The sequence below is a fragment of the Aulonocara sp. 'chitande type north' Nkhata Bay genome, linkage group LG13 (assembly GCF_057382095.1).
Source record: "Aulonocara sp. 'chitande type north' Nkhata Bay isolate Kocher_YH1m ecotype deep benthic linkage group LG13, A_spYH_male_GT1.1, whole genome shotgun sequence".
In the NCBI taxonomy this organism is placed as follows: domain Eukaryota; kingdom Metazoa; phylum Chordata; class Actinopteri; order Cichliformes; family Cichlidae; genus Aulonocara; species Aulonocara sp. 'chitande type north' Nkhata Bay.
Window position 1 is genome coordinate 12,133,818 of NC_141356.1, and position 15,057 is coordinate 12,148,874.

Genomic DNA, 15,057 nt, shown 5'->3' on the forward strand with positions numbered 1-15,057 from the left:
CGGACCTCTGAGCACAACATTTATCAAAACATGAAAGAAAGCCGCCCCCTGCAGCTGGAAACCACAAACTCGTTTTCAACACTCGAGGAAAAAACAAACAAACAAAAACTATCGAGTTGTGTTAGATTTTCACTCATTTACAACAGACCACCACTGAGGCTACTTCAGTGCTTATATTTGCCTTATGTTCATCTTTTATTCTAAATATGATCATCACAAATGTGCTTGAAACGTGATGAATTTGGGCTTTGAGCGACCCCGTCAGGGCGTGCATGTTTTTCATTACAATACTGAGCTGTACACGTGGTGATGAAAACAGACTGAACAAACAGCTGCAGGCAGGAAGCAAACAAAGATGGCACTGTGTAGCATTATTTCAGGTATTTAGCTGACAGATTTCGCAGGTCTTTCCTCCCCACTGCTGTCAGACTCCACAACAAAGACTTTTGCAACTGATCAAACCCACACATGTGCAATAAGACTGCTATATGTGCAATTCTTGTACAATCCTTCTTCTGACGAAGTTGTACTTTTGTATTTTCTTACTCAGTTGTATATAGCAGTTGTATTTCTATTCTATTCTATTGTATATAGTATTTTATTTTATTGCATTGCATTTCAGTATTTTCTAATTTCTGCTACATAACTTTGTACTTTTGCTGTAACAAAACAAATTTCCCACTTGTGGGACTAATAAAGGTCATCTTATCTTATCCAGCAGCGATGTATCTGTTATTGTTGTTTCACATGAGGACGATGTGACGTCGGAGAGGATTACCCACCTGTAGTCTGCGATTTCTTTTTATCTCATTTATGTTTAAATCAAAAGTGAATCAGCAGGCACAGAACAAACTGGTAAAGACAACAATAACTGAAGGACTTTGAAGAACGTAAATGAAGGTTTGTGTTACCACGGCTTCTGCCTCTCCACTGGGTCCAGCAGCCATTTTGTTGATGAGATTCTTGAAAATCTCCAGCCTCCTTTCAGCTCGCTCCTCCAGGATTTCTCTCTCCCTGGCCAGACGCTCACTGAGCCGAACACAAACACATTCGCGTGACTTTGAGTTCAGATGTCAAAATAAAATCCCCCCCTGGATCATTGTTAGGACAGCTCTAAAAGGGTCTCACTTGTAATCGTTCTGCATCTCGGAGAAAAGCTCCGAGAACTCTCTGCCGATGTCCTCTCGGACTCGGGACTCCATCAGCAGACTTTCAGCTCTGGCTTTCTTCAGCTGCACCTGCAGGTGGTTTAACAGCACCGCCTGCCTCTGAGGGACAAAACAGCAAAACATAACATGAGCTTTTGTACTTTTTTACTTCTTTAGACAAAACCTTTTCACACAGTTTGATAATCCTCTGTGGACACACGCTGATGACTTCTTATTGCATTTGACTGAAGAGCATAATTATATTCAGTCGTCCACTGCAGACATGCACATGAGGTGTAATAGGATAAACCAGTCACTGTTCAAAAAACCCTTATTTCTCTCATACTGGGCTTCCGTTCATTCACCCTTTGGTGTGATTGGCTGCCCCTCTCAGACAGAAGAAGGCTACAGCTGCGATCAGAGCTTTCTGCCTTTAGACCTCTGCAACAAACCATTTAAAGGAGTCTGATGAGGTTTAGGTACAGACTGCCCAAGTTTCACAGTTAAATTAAAAATGAGAACTTTGTCAAATTATGAAGCAACATTTTTGCAGAGCGTTCATATCAAAAATGTTCCGTGTCCTTCTGCACGTGATAGACAAATTAATTTGAGGCTGCAGAGTCACGTTCGAGAGCAAGTACGAGCAAAGCTACTGAAGTCAGCACGTTTCTCATACAGCATGTACCCCAAACTGCCATGGAACAGTCGCACACATGCACTCACACTGACTCACACTTCCACATCTGTCAACACACATAAAGCATCCTATGAATGTTCAAACATTCTGTTACCCACATGTTTCTCACAATTTCACTCACACACACACACACACACACACACACACACACACACACTCTGATGTTACCTTTCCATTTTAGAAAAACACCTGCAGCTCAGTCACCACATGAGGAGCAGAACAGGCCGATAAATCTGCACTGCACAGTAACTGTTTAAACAGAGCGCTGCACTGCTGTTCTTTTCTCTGATGGTAAAAATCAAGTTTTATGTCTCAGTTATCCATACTGACAGAAACAAGTTGGTATCTTCTACCAGGTAATTCCAGGACCTTTTCTTATCGGTTATGTCTACAAAGCTATGGGTGTAAAATCTTCATACAACTGTTCAGCACCCGTTCACATGTTTCATCCAAATCACTGTGGCCCTGAGAAAAAAAAAGGCTGGTGTCCATCCCTGCTGTGGACTCAGGTAGGGGGTGTGAACATAAACTGTATCAAATGCATTCACACACATATGGGACGCATCCCATTCTTAATCCACACCGTTTAATTTGATGTCGGCTCACTCTTTGCCACTATGAGAGTTCCAGCTCTTCTGGGAAGCCTTTCCACAAGGTTTAGGAGTTTTAATGGGAAGTTTTGAGCATTCTCCCAGGAGCACATTTGTGAGGTCAGACACTGATGTTGGACGAGAAGGCCTGGCTCGCAGTCTCCGATCTAACTCATCCCAAAGGTGTTCTGTTGGGTTGGGGTCAGGACTCTGCTCAGGTCAGTCAAGTTCTTTCACAGCAAAACTCACTCATCCATGTCTTTTCTGGCTTTGAGCACCGGTGCAGTCATTTTGGAAGAGGAAGGAGCCATCCCCAAACTGTTCCCACAAAGTTGGGAGCATGAAAATGTCCAGAATGTCTGTGTATGCTGAAGCATTAAGAGTTCTTTCCACCCCCACACTGCAATCCCCTCTCCACCAAACTTTCCACTTGGCACGATGTAGTCAAGTACTGTTCTCCTGGCAACCACCAACACAGACTCGTCCACTGGACTGTTAGATGGAGAATGGCGATTTGTCCAGTGGCGGCGTGCTTCACAGCACTGCATTGCACCTGCATTGAGCTAATCTGAAGGCCACGTAAAGTTTGGAGGGCTGTAGTCACTGACTGCAGAAAAGGTGGCAACATCTGAGCACTAGATGCGCACTTCCACAGCATGTCTTTATCCTGTCTTCCTTCTTTCACCCCAACCAATCACAGCAGATAGCCCCGCCCCTCCCTGAGCCTGGTTCTGCTGGAGGTTTCTTCCTGTTAAAAGGGAGTTTTTCCTTCCCACTGTCGCCAAAGTGCTGCTCATAGGGGGGTTTTCTCTGCATGTGTTATTGTAGGTTCTAGCTTACAGTATAAAGCACCTTGAGGCGACTGTTGCTGTGATGTGGCGCTGTGTAAATAAAATGGAATTGAATCACGTAGCTCAGCAACTGCTGACTCTGCTCTGTGTCGCTTCCACTTTGCTATAACACCACTAACATCTGACTCTACAGTCTCACAGTGATTCGAACTATGCAGAGCTCAGTGGTCTACTTTAGCCCCAGGGCTTGACGTTTGACACACACACCCCCCCCCCCCGGGGTTTTTCCACAGTGAGGGAAGGTGATACTCTCTGCCACCAGTTTGGCTCCACCCACACAGCACAGCTACACCTTGAGGGCAGCGAATGCTTCCAGATCATTGATGAAATAAAAATGTGCTCACCTGATGCGTCTTCTTACAGACGAGAATTTTATCTTCACCGTCTTCTTCGGCTTCGGCCTGATCCGTGGTGTCCATCATCATGCTCTCCTCTTCCTCACACTCATCATCCTCATCCTCCTGGATAAAAACATTTAATGGAGATTTATGTGACAATAAGTCAAGCCAATTAAAGATGTAAACGACATGAAATACTTTGTAAACCGCGGTGAGGAAGTGATCTCTTCGTCCTACCTGTACGTCCTCCAGACTGCTTTCAAAGCCCATCAGGGAGCTCGTCCTGCTGCTCCGGAGAGCTTTACTCTCCGTGCTGTTCATGATGAAGGACACCTCACCGACAGACCTCTGTGGCATGAAGGGAACGGGTTTGGAGGACAGAACTACAACCTGAAAACACACAAGAAGAAAAAGGTAAACTAAATATATGATGTTTAATACATGTGAGAACATTTAGGAATTTTACCAAGTGCCATAATCTGACATGGTAGGTTAGATATGAATGTAATATGAATAGGTTACAGTGACACACAGAGGAATACAACGACTGCATGGTTCTCTTGCTGCACAGATTGTCACAGATTGCCACGTGGAAGATTTTTAACCGTTCAGCCTGTGGACTGTACTTTTCCACTTCTGGGTGGGTGGGTGTGTGTTGGCACAGTTTCCAAACAGAGGGATGACTTGCAGACTTAATGCAGCCCGGAGCCCACGAACAAACACAATGAAACATGTATGAACCTTCTGCGCCACAGCAGAGAACTTGAGGACGTTGAGCGTCTCGTCGTACATGGAGGCGCACTGGTTGATGTTGATGATCATGCAGGCTTTACCCCGACCACAGAAGAAGCTCTGCAGGTAGTGGGTCAGCTTGCTTTCTCTGAAGGGAACGTGCTGCAGCAGCCTGGAGGGAACGGGCAAAGAGTACAGAGCAGCTTCACTGTGAAACAGTAATGCATTTTTATAACACATGCATCAGCATTAGCACTTGTGTTTGTGTCCACTACCAATGCATTGTTCACACTCCTTTAAGCAGTGGCCTCCAGCATTCTCCAGAGAAGCTATAGTAAGCATTAAACCAGACTGCAAGAAGATTTAAAATCAGGCTAAAACGAGACGAGTTGCGGATGTCTGCAGTAATTCTGTCATTTTTAACCGTACAGCAGACTGGATCATTAATCCTGCAACATTTGAAAAAGATCTTTAAAGGCATCTGATGCTTTTGTTTGTCACACTTTGAAAAAAAATGCAGGTCCAAAGCAGCCAGTGTCCTGGCTTCACTTTCCTGAGATAAAAACAAAAGTCCACCTTTTACGTACAGCGTTCATGCACCATCTGCATTTAAACATTAGTTTACTCTGCTCTCTGCTCCTGTTCTGATCGAGCTTTCTTCCTGTTCAGAGGGAGCGTTTCTTTCCCACTGTTACCAAGTGCTCCCTCGCATGATTGTCGGGGTTTCCCCTCTAATATTGTAGGGATATTTAGCCCGTGACAAAGTGTGGTGATAAGTGTTGTGATTTATGATATAAATAAAACTCAATATCAACCAAAGACAGAGAGGGAACGAAGGATGGATAAAACTCTCACTTGGCCTGCTGATTGTGTCTCAGAGCATTGATGCATTTTCCCAGAATGAGCAGCGATGTGTTGATGTTTCCTGCTTCTTTCAGACGCTCTCCTTTGTTGTGAGTCTTCGCACAACGCTCAGAGCCAGCCAGGTCACACAGACACAACCTGAAGACACAAACAACACAGAGCATACTTTGTGCTGAATCTAGATAAAGCCAATAAGGTAGTCTATGCTAGCAGCCACAGCAGCATTTACACGTGTGCACAGTGGGCTTGTGTTGCTTTGGAATTTCTGCTGGGTTTCTGTCTTCCAGTTGATTCTTTCTATGCCAGCCTTTTGCAAAAAAACAGTTTCATATGTAGTAACCACAAATGCATTGGAGGAAATGACAGTACTGACACGCAGTTACATTTTTAGGAAAGTGCATATCAGCTTACGGCTTACCCTTCCCAGAAGGATTTGTTGTTACAACATACATATGATATAGATTTGACGAAGAAGCTTAAATCCCACCTCACACAGTTATTTTTAACTATCTGAGAACACATCAAACACTCGTTTATGTGCTCAAACACTGGTTTTACTCACTCGCTGACAGTTTGGACCCTCGGTGTCCCGACGTCCTCAATCCTCAAAATTCGAATGGAGAAAATGCTGTGGCTGCACAAAGAAGAATCACAGCACACATTTCAATGAAAAAAGAAAAAAAGCAGAACAATTTCTCGGTAACAGATCCGCCCTCTCGTGCAGTTCATGGGGTGACGGCCCAGAGCAGGCGTTGCTTCATATTAAATACATAATTGTAGTGAGGTCTGTAAAAGCTCTTCTCTTTCTCACTAGTATATATTGCCTGATACTGACCACTATGACTGACTTTGTCATGTTTAATGATGTCAGAACCTGATCAATCTCGTGCTGTTTAAAAGTCTGAAGTAAAACAAACGTGGAGTTCAGTGTGCAGAGTCTTAAACTGTGGAAATTCACTGCTGCAAACACGTATGACACCGAGAAACGTTCATTGCATGTTGCATGCAGGAAAACACTGTACAAACACAAGTTCACTGGACAAAACTGATCATTCCTCATTTTAACTTTGCATTCAGTTCTGTCACTTTTGAAAAACCTTGTTGGTCAAAGGGCTGAAATGATGTCAGACAGACTAAAGTATTAGTGCTGCCTCCTTAAATGACTCAACTATTCACCACTGATGAAACCTTTAGGCTACATCCACACGTGCACGGGTATTTTTGAAAACAAGATTTTTCCTCGTCCACACCTAAACCCAAAGTCTGAGCACTGGGCTGCCAGGACTTTCTCCATAACACATTCATTCACATTCTTAGAGCACCTACTCCAAAGAGTCTCAGTGCGGTTGGTCCACACCTGAGTGGGATCACTGCGTTCACACAAACGAACCACAGTTCATTTCACACGTCCTCGGGTGTTTTTGAAAACGCAGCTTTTTCCATGCGTTTGGGCCTTTCGTCCACATATAAACGCCGTTTAAAATCACTGAAAACTGAGATTTTTTAAAACGTAGTTTTTGCGTTTACGTGTAGAAAACAGATTTATTCACCCGACGTCAAAGCTGTGCGCCATGTTATTGTTTACATGAGACGAATTTCTACAATGATGCTGTTTTCACACACAGTCACTGTGCCTGTATTTAGACAGACTGCTATGCGCCATCTTTGTTTACGCTTCCCCTCCCAGGCTTCTACACTTCTGATTGGCCAACATTTCTACACAGTCAGGATTATTTGGTCACCTGCTGCTTTGGCGTGTTCTTGACAGTCTTTGACTTCGTGTACAAGCAGATGGAGATATATTTCCAAAACTGCACGTGTGACGGGATTTGTTGACATCCACTGTTTATAAAAAACACCCGTGTACATGTGGACGCAGCCTCAGCCTGGGTCTAAATGCTGCAGCCTGTCGTCCTCACCTCCTGCTGGACAGGTGATTGAGTCGAGTGGAGGAGAAGCTCTGGTTCTTCTTTCCCAACTTCATCACCATGTACGCCTCTTCGGCACTGTTGACCTGAACCCAGCGCAGATCTAGATGGAAATACACAAACACAGCGTACGAGTCACTGAGAAGGCTCTCCTACATTCTCATAAGAAAACTTACGATAAAGCTGACATTTAGTTCTGCTTTTACTTATAATTTTAGATTTGACCTTTGACGAACGCGTTTCCCTTGACATCCTGCGAGAGGCGCAGTGCGGTCCTCCTCAGGGCCCCACCAGGCGCCACTTCCAGGAGGTCGCGAATGTTCTCGTTGTAAATTTCACAGAAAGAAACCCAAACAGAGAACTTGGTGTTAGCTTCCACCTCCAGTGAGATTTCATCCTCTGCATTGGTCCACAGCATGGAGGTGCCTGCAGCAGACACACACATTTACACACACACTGTACCATCCCCACTGCTTTTGTAAAATACATTCGTGTCTTGGAGCTTGATCTGTAATGTTTGTCATAACTACAACATTAATATTAACAGCACAGACATGTTCAGTGTTGCATGCGCTACATTAAAATGTAAAACTTGCCTTCAATGACAGTCCTGTTGGTCGAGTTCAGACTGATGTTGCTCTTTGCACTCTAAAGCAAAAATAATAAAATATTATAAATACATAAAACCATGTGTGGCTGATAAGCAAGAGCAGACAAAAACCTTTAGAGAAGAGTTCACCACATGATTGAGACTCACCAAAGACTCATCACAAGCTTTAAAATGGTTTACAGGATGCAACAGTAAAATAAAACCACTCCTGCAATTCTGAAAACCACTTTGTGGGTTCAGAGCAAATATTCAATCTTGCAGTGCTGTGCAATGCTTTCTTTGAGCCGTATATTAACACCCTGTTAGAGCCCTGCTGATATTTGAGTCTAATTGCAATCCTGCGTTCTTGTGCACCTGTTTGTTTTCTCCCTCTCTGCTCACGAGGATCTTTGAGTGTCTGTCTGCAGGGCTCATTGGTGTGCATGTTGAATGGTTCTGCTAGCACCTGGCTCTTCCTCACATCCTACTGTTTAAAATGTCCCTTGTTTGTTTGTTATTCTGGCCTCACTTCCCCCTAATGTGATGAAACTGTGCAGCAGACACTGCTCTATAGAAGGTTTTTAATGGTCCTCTGATGATCATGTGCTGTGTGAGGCGTAGCTGATACATTTCTATATTTGACTGCAAATATGTGTATGAAAATATTGCCGACAAGCTCCAAAAAAACAAAAACAAACAAACAAAGGTAAAACACAGCTTCAATTCTTTAAAACACAACAGAACAACGTTCAAAACCTTCCAGAACAGACTATCACTGATTGGCCCCACAGGGTGGGTGTCGGGTGTTCCCACAGCAGAGTCTTTCTTCACTGTCAGGAAATACTTCCTACAACATGTTTATGACTGCAGTCACACACACACACACACACACACACAGCAGAACTTTGTGCCGCTCGAACATGCCGCATGTGAAGGACTCAAAATGTGGTTTTGGTGTCAGGGTCACAGTTAGGTTGTGGTTAGGTTTAGTTCATTTTTGATGGTTAAGGTTAGGGAAAGTATTATGTTACTTAGGTGTCCCCACAAAGATATGAAAACACAGTGTGTGTGTGTGTGAGCAAGAGACAAAATTCCACATGATATAAACGACATGTAGCTTAAAACACACACACACACACACACACACACACACTACCTCTTTTAGCTGTCTGAGGAGGCTTCGCTTGAACAATGCTTCCTCCGTCTGCTGCTCCACAGTGAGCCTTGTGAACTCTCGGCAGCGATGCGGCTTGATGCTCATTCCAGGGAAAACCTTTTCATTGATGCTGCTGAAGATGACATCGAGAGACCTGGGCAGGATGCCAGCGTCAGAATCCGGACCTTGAGTGACACAAGCATGATGATGGACTGTGACACATCGACAGGCAGTCGAGTTTTATTAACTTTCAAAGTCAGTCAGTTATTAACATAGAATAAAAGTCATAAAAGTATGAAGTGTTAAATCGTGACGTGAGAAACACATCAAGGGATGAGAATCAAGAACTGGTTCCCAGTAGTTCAATTCCTTGGAACTGGCGATCTGCTTGCACTGTGATTGGCTGATTTCGTGGAGTAGTATAATGAATGACTTTCGCCTGGGAGTAATTAAGTAACTTGCTGCATCACTTTAGCAAAAAGTATCCTGTGCAATACTTTAAGTAACAACTCCAACACTGATCACAACAAAGAGCACAAACAGGCGACCACACAGCATCGATGTCTTTGAAATCCTGCTGAGAGACGGTGGCGACTTTTAACATGGTGAAAACAAAAATCGATAATGAATCAGAAACCAGCTAAATTCTTATCGATTCTCATCGCTAATCAAGGGAATGAATGTACAATTAATTTCTTACAGTCAAATCCATCATCATCAACCAGCCAGCCCACACACGTTTGTTAGCCTTTACAATAAAAACTCAAAACACTGATTCTGATCTCACTTCTACAGGCTGCTCCACAAGCCTGAGCATGAAAGCCATACAGGCTGTTTAATGAGATCAAATACCTCCAAAGGAAAAGAAAAGAAATTATTTTTTAAAAGGAAAACTCAGCGACTCTGTCGAACAGTCCTGGCAGTCGTATATAAAAGTGAAGCTAGCTAAAGTTTGAATTGCGACTTGATAGGTAAAGCTAGTAAGCTTTAACACTTGCACATCAATTTTAGATGAGTTAAACAGCTCAACTGTTATTTCTTTTTTTTTAAATGTCTTTCCATGTTAGAGTATAGAGTTCATCAAAACAGGTTCAAGACAGCAGCTGGACGAGATCCAGTGTTGAAGACAGTGGACTCACAATCATGAGTGTTTGTTGCTGTTACACTGATCCACCACAAGATGGCATCAGTCAGATGGTTTTCATACAAAACTGCAAAGCAACTTTCCTTGACATAAAAAGTGATGCACTTCAGGACATGAGGGACTGCCACATACCGAGGAATGTAAAGGTCTTCCCAGCATTTGTGACTCCATAAGTGAAAACCAGAGAGTTTCTGCCTTCGAGAACATCTTTCACCAAATCCTTCACCGTGCCTGCGAACAGCTCCCTCTGTGTTGTCTCAGGGCCATACACCTGTCCAAGGAAGGAAAAAGGCACATCTGTACTGACGGTAAACTTATCGTCTCATATTTAAATATGAGGAATTCTCCAACATTCTGGCCTGAGACTGAGCAAAAAAGACAGGGTATGGATCATTTATAAGGAACATCAGAATCTTTCTGTGGGCGTTGATGATAAAAACACTTTGTGACACCAGGAAACACCAACCTGAGAGAACTGGAAGTGCTGTCCAGTCTGTGGAAAAGCTTTGTCGGTGCTCAGTCTTGCTGAGAGGGACGAACTGGGAGGCTTGAGCAGAACTGTGTCAGGGAGCTTGATGGTAACACAGTCCTGTTAGTGAATGAATAAGTAACAGGAGGAACACAGACGGGGGTTATTCTGGTTCAGTTTACATTCACTTAACATGATCTGCAGAAGCATCAGCAGAACCTCATCATTCTGACACTGTGGAAGAAGTTCTCCACCACAAAACAAAGCCTGTTCTGTTTATTCGATGGCCTTTGAATTCGGTGTCTGCACTTTGAACACAAATTCAGTTCCAATCAATATCCAGCATATTAATTACTCTTACGTCCATGACTTCATTCTTTTTTTACCTGAGACTCTCCACTGTTTGTCTCTGCTGAGGTGAAAGGTCGGACTCGGAGGTAGACCTGAAGGTGTTCTTTCTCCTCAGTGCAGGAATCCTGCAGGAAACATCGGATTTCAGTGAAAAATCACAAAGTGAACGATGAGATTTTTGGTGTTACGTTCAGTTTGCACAACAGGCCATGGATGGATATGTAGGTGTTTATACATAAGGTTCCATTAACACTTCATTATTGGTTCATAATCAGTTTCCTCTGTGGGAAATTGGGGGCCTGCACATGTTTTTAACATCAGCAAAACAGTTTCATTACCTCCGAGTCTGAACCTGAGGCCTGCACCAACACCAAGGCTGAAAGGTTAACATGTTCATTTGTGCTGTAAACTTTTCAACATGGGAGCCTACAGGGACTGGACCACTTCTGGAGCCTCTAGTGGCTCTTAGAGGAACTGCAGTTTTTGGCTTAATTCTTCACATTGAGAGTTTGCTGCTTGCCAAATCCCAAAATGTATAACCAAGTACCTAAATATCTTAATAGTCAAATATATGCATCTTACCCAACTCAACACACTGAAGAAACAGAGTAAATGAAAGCTTGAATTTGACTTGGGTGCAAAAAAGCTCCACTGTTTCCAGTTTAATGTTTTAATCTTACGCTGCCAATCAAATGATGCATTTAATGTCATTAAATGCAACACTGGGACAACATTTCTTGCTTTCTAAGAAACAGTGACAGCAGCGCTGCCATTTTTACCAATATTTTAGACACGTTTCTGGTATCTGTACAAATACCTCTGCAAGAGGAGAGAGCGGATGTCTCCCATCAGTCTGCAGCAAAGTTTAAAAGGAATTCAGCCAAATTTAAAGATGGCTCAACTAAACTAAACTAGTTCGTCTGCATTCTGACAGCTTTGGTTTTAACGTTGTCTTTCTTCGGGCACATGTGGAACCAAGAGCCGGGGGATGGGACCAGTGAAAGGATGCTTGTTGATCAGGTGGTTTGATAAAAGACTCTTGATGGCTTTTTAATTGCAATCACAGTAAAAAAGCGCTGCTCTCGTCCACTTTAGAAAACTTTATTCTCAAACTCCACCCGGCTTCATCTACTCAACATCTCCGTCACTCCCTGCGGGTCTCTAACAACCAAGACTGTGGCTTCAACATAATCTACAGCAGTAACTTTCACTGCTGTTGTGAAATCAAAAATGGAGACAGCTGGGACTAAATCTGCGAATACTTTTTTTTTTTTTAAAGTGCTAGAGTCATCTATTTATAGCTGAAAAACTAATTGATGTATTTGCCCCGTTGAGTCCTTCACCACCAGCATTGTCCTCCTGCTGAACTTTCCACACCTCTGAGCAGACTTTCCTTCAGTTACCTCATACGCTTCGGTTACTGTGAAAACAATCCACCACTTTGTTTCACAGGCAAACTTTAGCTGGCCATTCAAATCCCCTGACATACTTACTTGTTTTGGTTATTAGTCCCGTTTAACATTGCTTCTGAATAACAGTGTTCCCTGTGTTAACAAATAACACACTGAATGACTGGTGAACTGTTTTAGTCTAAATTTGGACACCAACATTAAATTATTATTTATTTGACAGCAAATATATATCAGCTCCTTCATTACTACTAATAACAAGTCAGTATCAGTCCAGGAAAAGTTACATCAATGAAATCCTAGTTTTATTTGTAACATATTTAATAAATTATCTATTTTCAGTCAGTTATATTCAGTCACTTTAATTTTAAAACTGTGTATATGATGTATATTCTGTGTATTTATTATCTCACTCTTATTGCCTGTTTATGCCCCGTCTTTATCTTCAACATCATGCTGCTCTGTTGTATCTTAATTGCCCCTTGGGGATAGTCTTTCTGACGGTGATTGTGATTTATATTTTTTTATGTACAAGGTTTTGACTGCATGGAGACATTTGGGGTGCAGTTATTGAAGAATTGTGGATAGAAATGTTTAGAAAATGGCCCAAAATAGGCTGAATCTGTACACATTTCTGTTTAATAGAGTGTGTGCTTGGACCGATTCTTAGGCACGAAACCCCCAGGTGTACAGCCAAGTGTGCGCATGCTGCTGTAAACACTTCATAATGTTTTAAACATAGTAGGTACCCCGTATCACGTTATTTCTGTCACACAGTCACCCGTATGGTCAACACAAGCGTTTATGTCAGCACTGTATAAAAGACCTGGTTTACCTGTGAGTCTGGTAAGGTGCCAACTTCTGATAAGTGCGCCCCTTTCAAAACGTCAGCTGCTACCTGTTCCTGCTTATCAGCCTTGTCAGGGCATGATTCCATCATCCTGCAACAACAACAACAAAATGAGAAAGCAACTGTAGATTTAAAAATTAACTGTCAAAACAGCCCACAGGGCTAAATGATCACACATACACATTTCGCTGTACAAAAACATGACATTTATCAATTTAGTATGGTCATCAAGTTGGTGCAAATCCCGCCCTTCAAAAAGCAGGCGTTTCAGAGGGTCGCTGTGAATTCGGCAAACAAATAAATAAACAAAAGAAGTGAGTCAGCTTCGTTAGCCAACGACTGATTAGCTCATTGCTACGATTTAACTGCTAAGTTAGCCAGCTAACAACAATGGTTAGCACTGCAGGGGAAAACACCGTAACAATAGATTTGTGAGCGTTTTTGCCAAGTCACAGCCAAACATCATCACTGTATCATCGACGTCTATTCCAGACACTCGTGCACTTTTCATTGATGTATCACAAATTTCTGATTAGTGCCACTCTTCACTTGACAAGGAGCCGCACCTGTCAGTTAACAATCACAACACTTTTTAACAAATGTCCGGTATCTTTTCCGAAACAGGAGTCGGACAGTAACCGTTACATTGGGATACTACTCGACAAACATACTCACGTTGCTGTTATATCTGGAACATCGGGCGCTAAAACAGAAGAATATTCTTTTCTATGCTAACCAACGTAGAGCTAAACAAAATAACAGGACGGCGCTCTGAGTTTGAAACGAACCAATCGGCTTCGACAAGAAACTTGCACATGCGTGCTTTGTGTTGCGTTCACATGTAAGGCGTACAGGCGGATATTAGAACTCGTAAATAAACCAGCGGAGATCTCTACAAAGCGTCTGTTATCAGGCTGTTATCAACCAGTTATCACATGAGTTGTTATAATACAAAGTAAACAATTAAATTGTTAAATTAGCTTATCTAAACAAAACATTTAATTTAGAGTCATTAAAACCAAAATACATCAAAATCTCGCTAGTTCAGGATTAAATGACGTGATGAAGAGTTAATTTTTGGTAGATGGTAAAATGAGAGGACAAAAGTGAATTTAACCATCTGTTATGCTTGGGCTTAGTGAGATACGGGATTCACGATGTTCGTAATCTGTAAACAAAAACTCTATGTCACAAAAGGGACCTAGTTTTAAGAGACCTGTTAGTGGTCATAATGTTAGGCCTGATCAGTCTAAGTTTCACATGATTGTGTACCCCAACAGGAAATGAACCTCTTTGTAATGCTGAAAATCCAGAGTTGCTGGAAGTTTACTTACTAATCCTCAATTCTTGAGTCACTGTAAAAGGCCTACAGCTAAATTTAATGTGGGCTAAGCACCTTAGCCCAAACAAAATGCGTAGAAGAGCTCTCATCACACGATGTACAGTACAGTTCTAAACATATTCACTCACACATTCAAATCATTGCATTCAGGTGTTCCAATTACCTCCATGGCCGCAGGTGTGCAAAATCAAACACCTCTGCCTGCAGACCGCTTCTACAAACATCTGTGAAAGAATAGGTCGCTCTGAGGTGCTCAATGAATTCCAGCATGGTACCATGATAGGATGCCACCTATGCAACAAGTCCAGCCACGAAACTTCTTCACGACTAAATGCTTGGTGGCATGCAGGCTCAGGTTTTCAGATCGGCTCAGCTTACTTCATATCACGGAGCGAGTACTAAAAAAAGTACCTGGTACCTAATAGTACTAGCTAATGGAAACCAAAAAACCGAGTCGCGCTGAGTAGGCACTAGTGGAAAAGGACTATTAGTGGTGTTATAACAAAGTGGAAGCGATTGGGAACGACAACAGCTTAGTCATGAAGTGGTACGCCAAATAAAATCATAGACTGAGGTGCATATATGCAGCTTTCTGCTAT

General features: G+C 42.5%; 1 protein-coding gene across 3 annotated transcripts in view; it reads right to left on the minus strand.

Moving 5' to 3' along the window:
- The window catches only part of kif20ba (kinesin family member 20Ba), a 60,032-nt gene extending 46,087 nt beyond the window's left edge, over positions 1-13,945 (minus strand). For 2 of the 3 annotated variants that reach the window (XM_086258742.1, XM_086258741.1), the window contains exons 1-16: positions 13,792-13,945; positions 13,102-13,207; positions 10,893-10,982; positions 10,504-10,626; positions 10,170-10,308; positions 8,894-9,078; positions 7,745-7,796; positions 7,374-7,574; positions 7,140-7,251; positions 5,783-5,854; positions 5,212-5,358; positions 4,366-4,528; positions 3,862-4,014; positions 3,631-3,747; positions 1,129-1,268; positions 912-1,029 (exon numbers count right to left, since the gene is read on the minus strand). In XM_086258742.1, the coding sequence (XP_086114868.1) occupies positions 912-1,029; positions 1,129-1,268; positions 3,631-3,747; positions 3,862-4,014; positions 4,366-4,528; positions 5,212-5,358; positions 5,783-5,854; positions 7,140-7,251; positions 7,374-7,574; positions 7,745-7,796; positions 8,894-9,078; positions 10,170-10,308; positions 10,504-10,626; positions 10,893-10,982; positions 13,102-13,206 (1,917 nt within the window). In that variant the 5' untranslated portion in view covers position 13,207; positions 13,792-13,945. The remainder of the gene's footprint in view (positions 1-911; positions 1,030-1,128; positions 1,269-3,630; positions 3,748-3,861; positions 4,015-4,365; positions 4,529-5,211; positions 5,359-5,782; positions 5,855-7,139; positions 7,252-7,373; positions 7,575-7,744; positions 7,797-8,893; positions 9,079-10,169; positions 10,309-10,503; positions 10,627-10,892; positions 10,983-13,101; positions 13,208-13,791) is intronic. The other variant, XM_086258740.1, reaches the window with a different exon arrangement.
- Between the last annotated feature and the right edge of the window lie 1,112 nt (positions 13,946-15,057).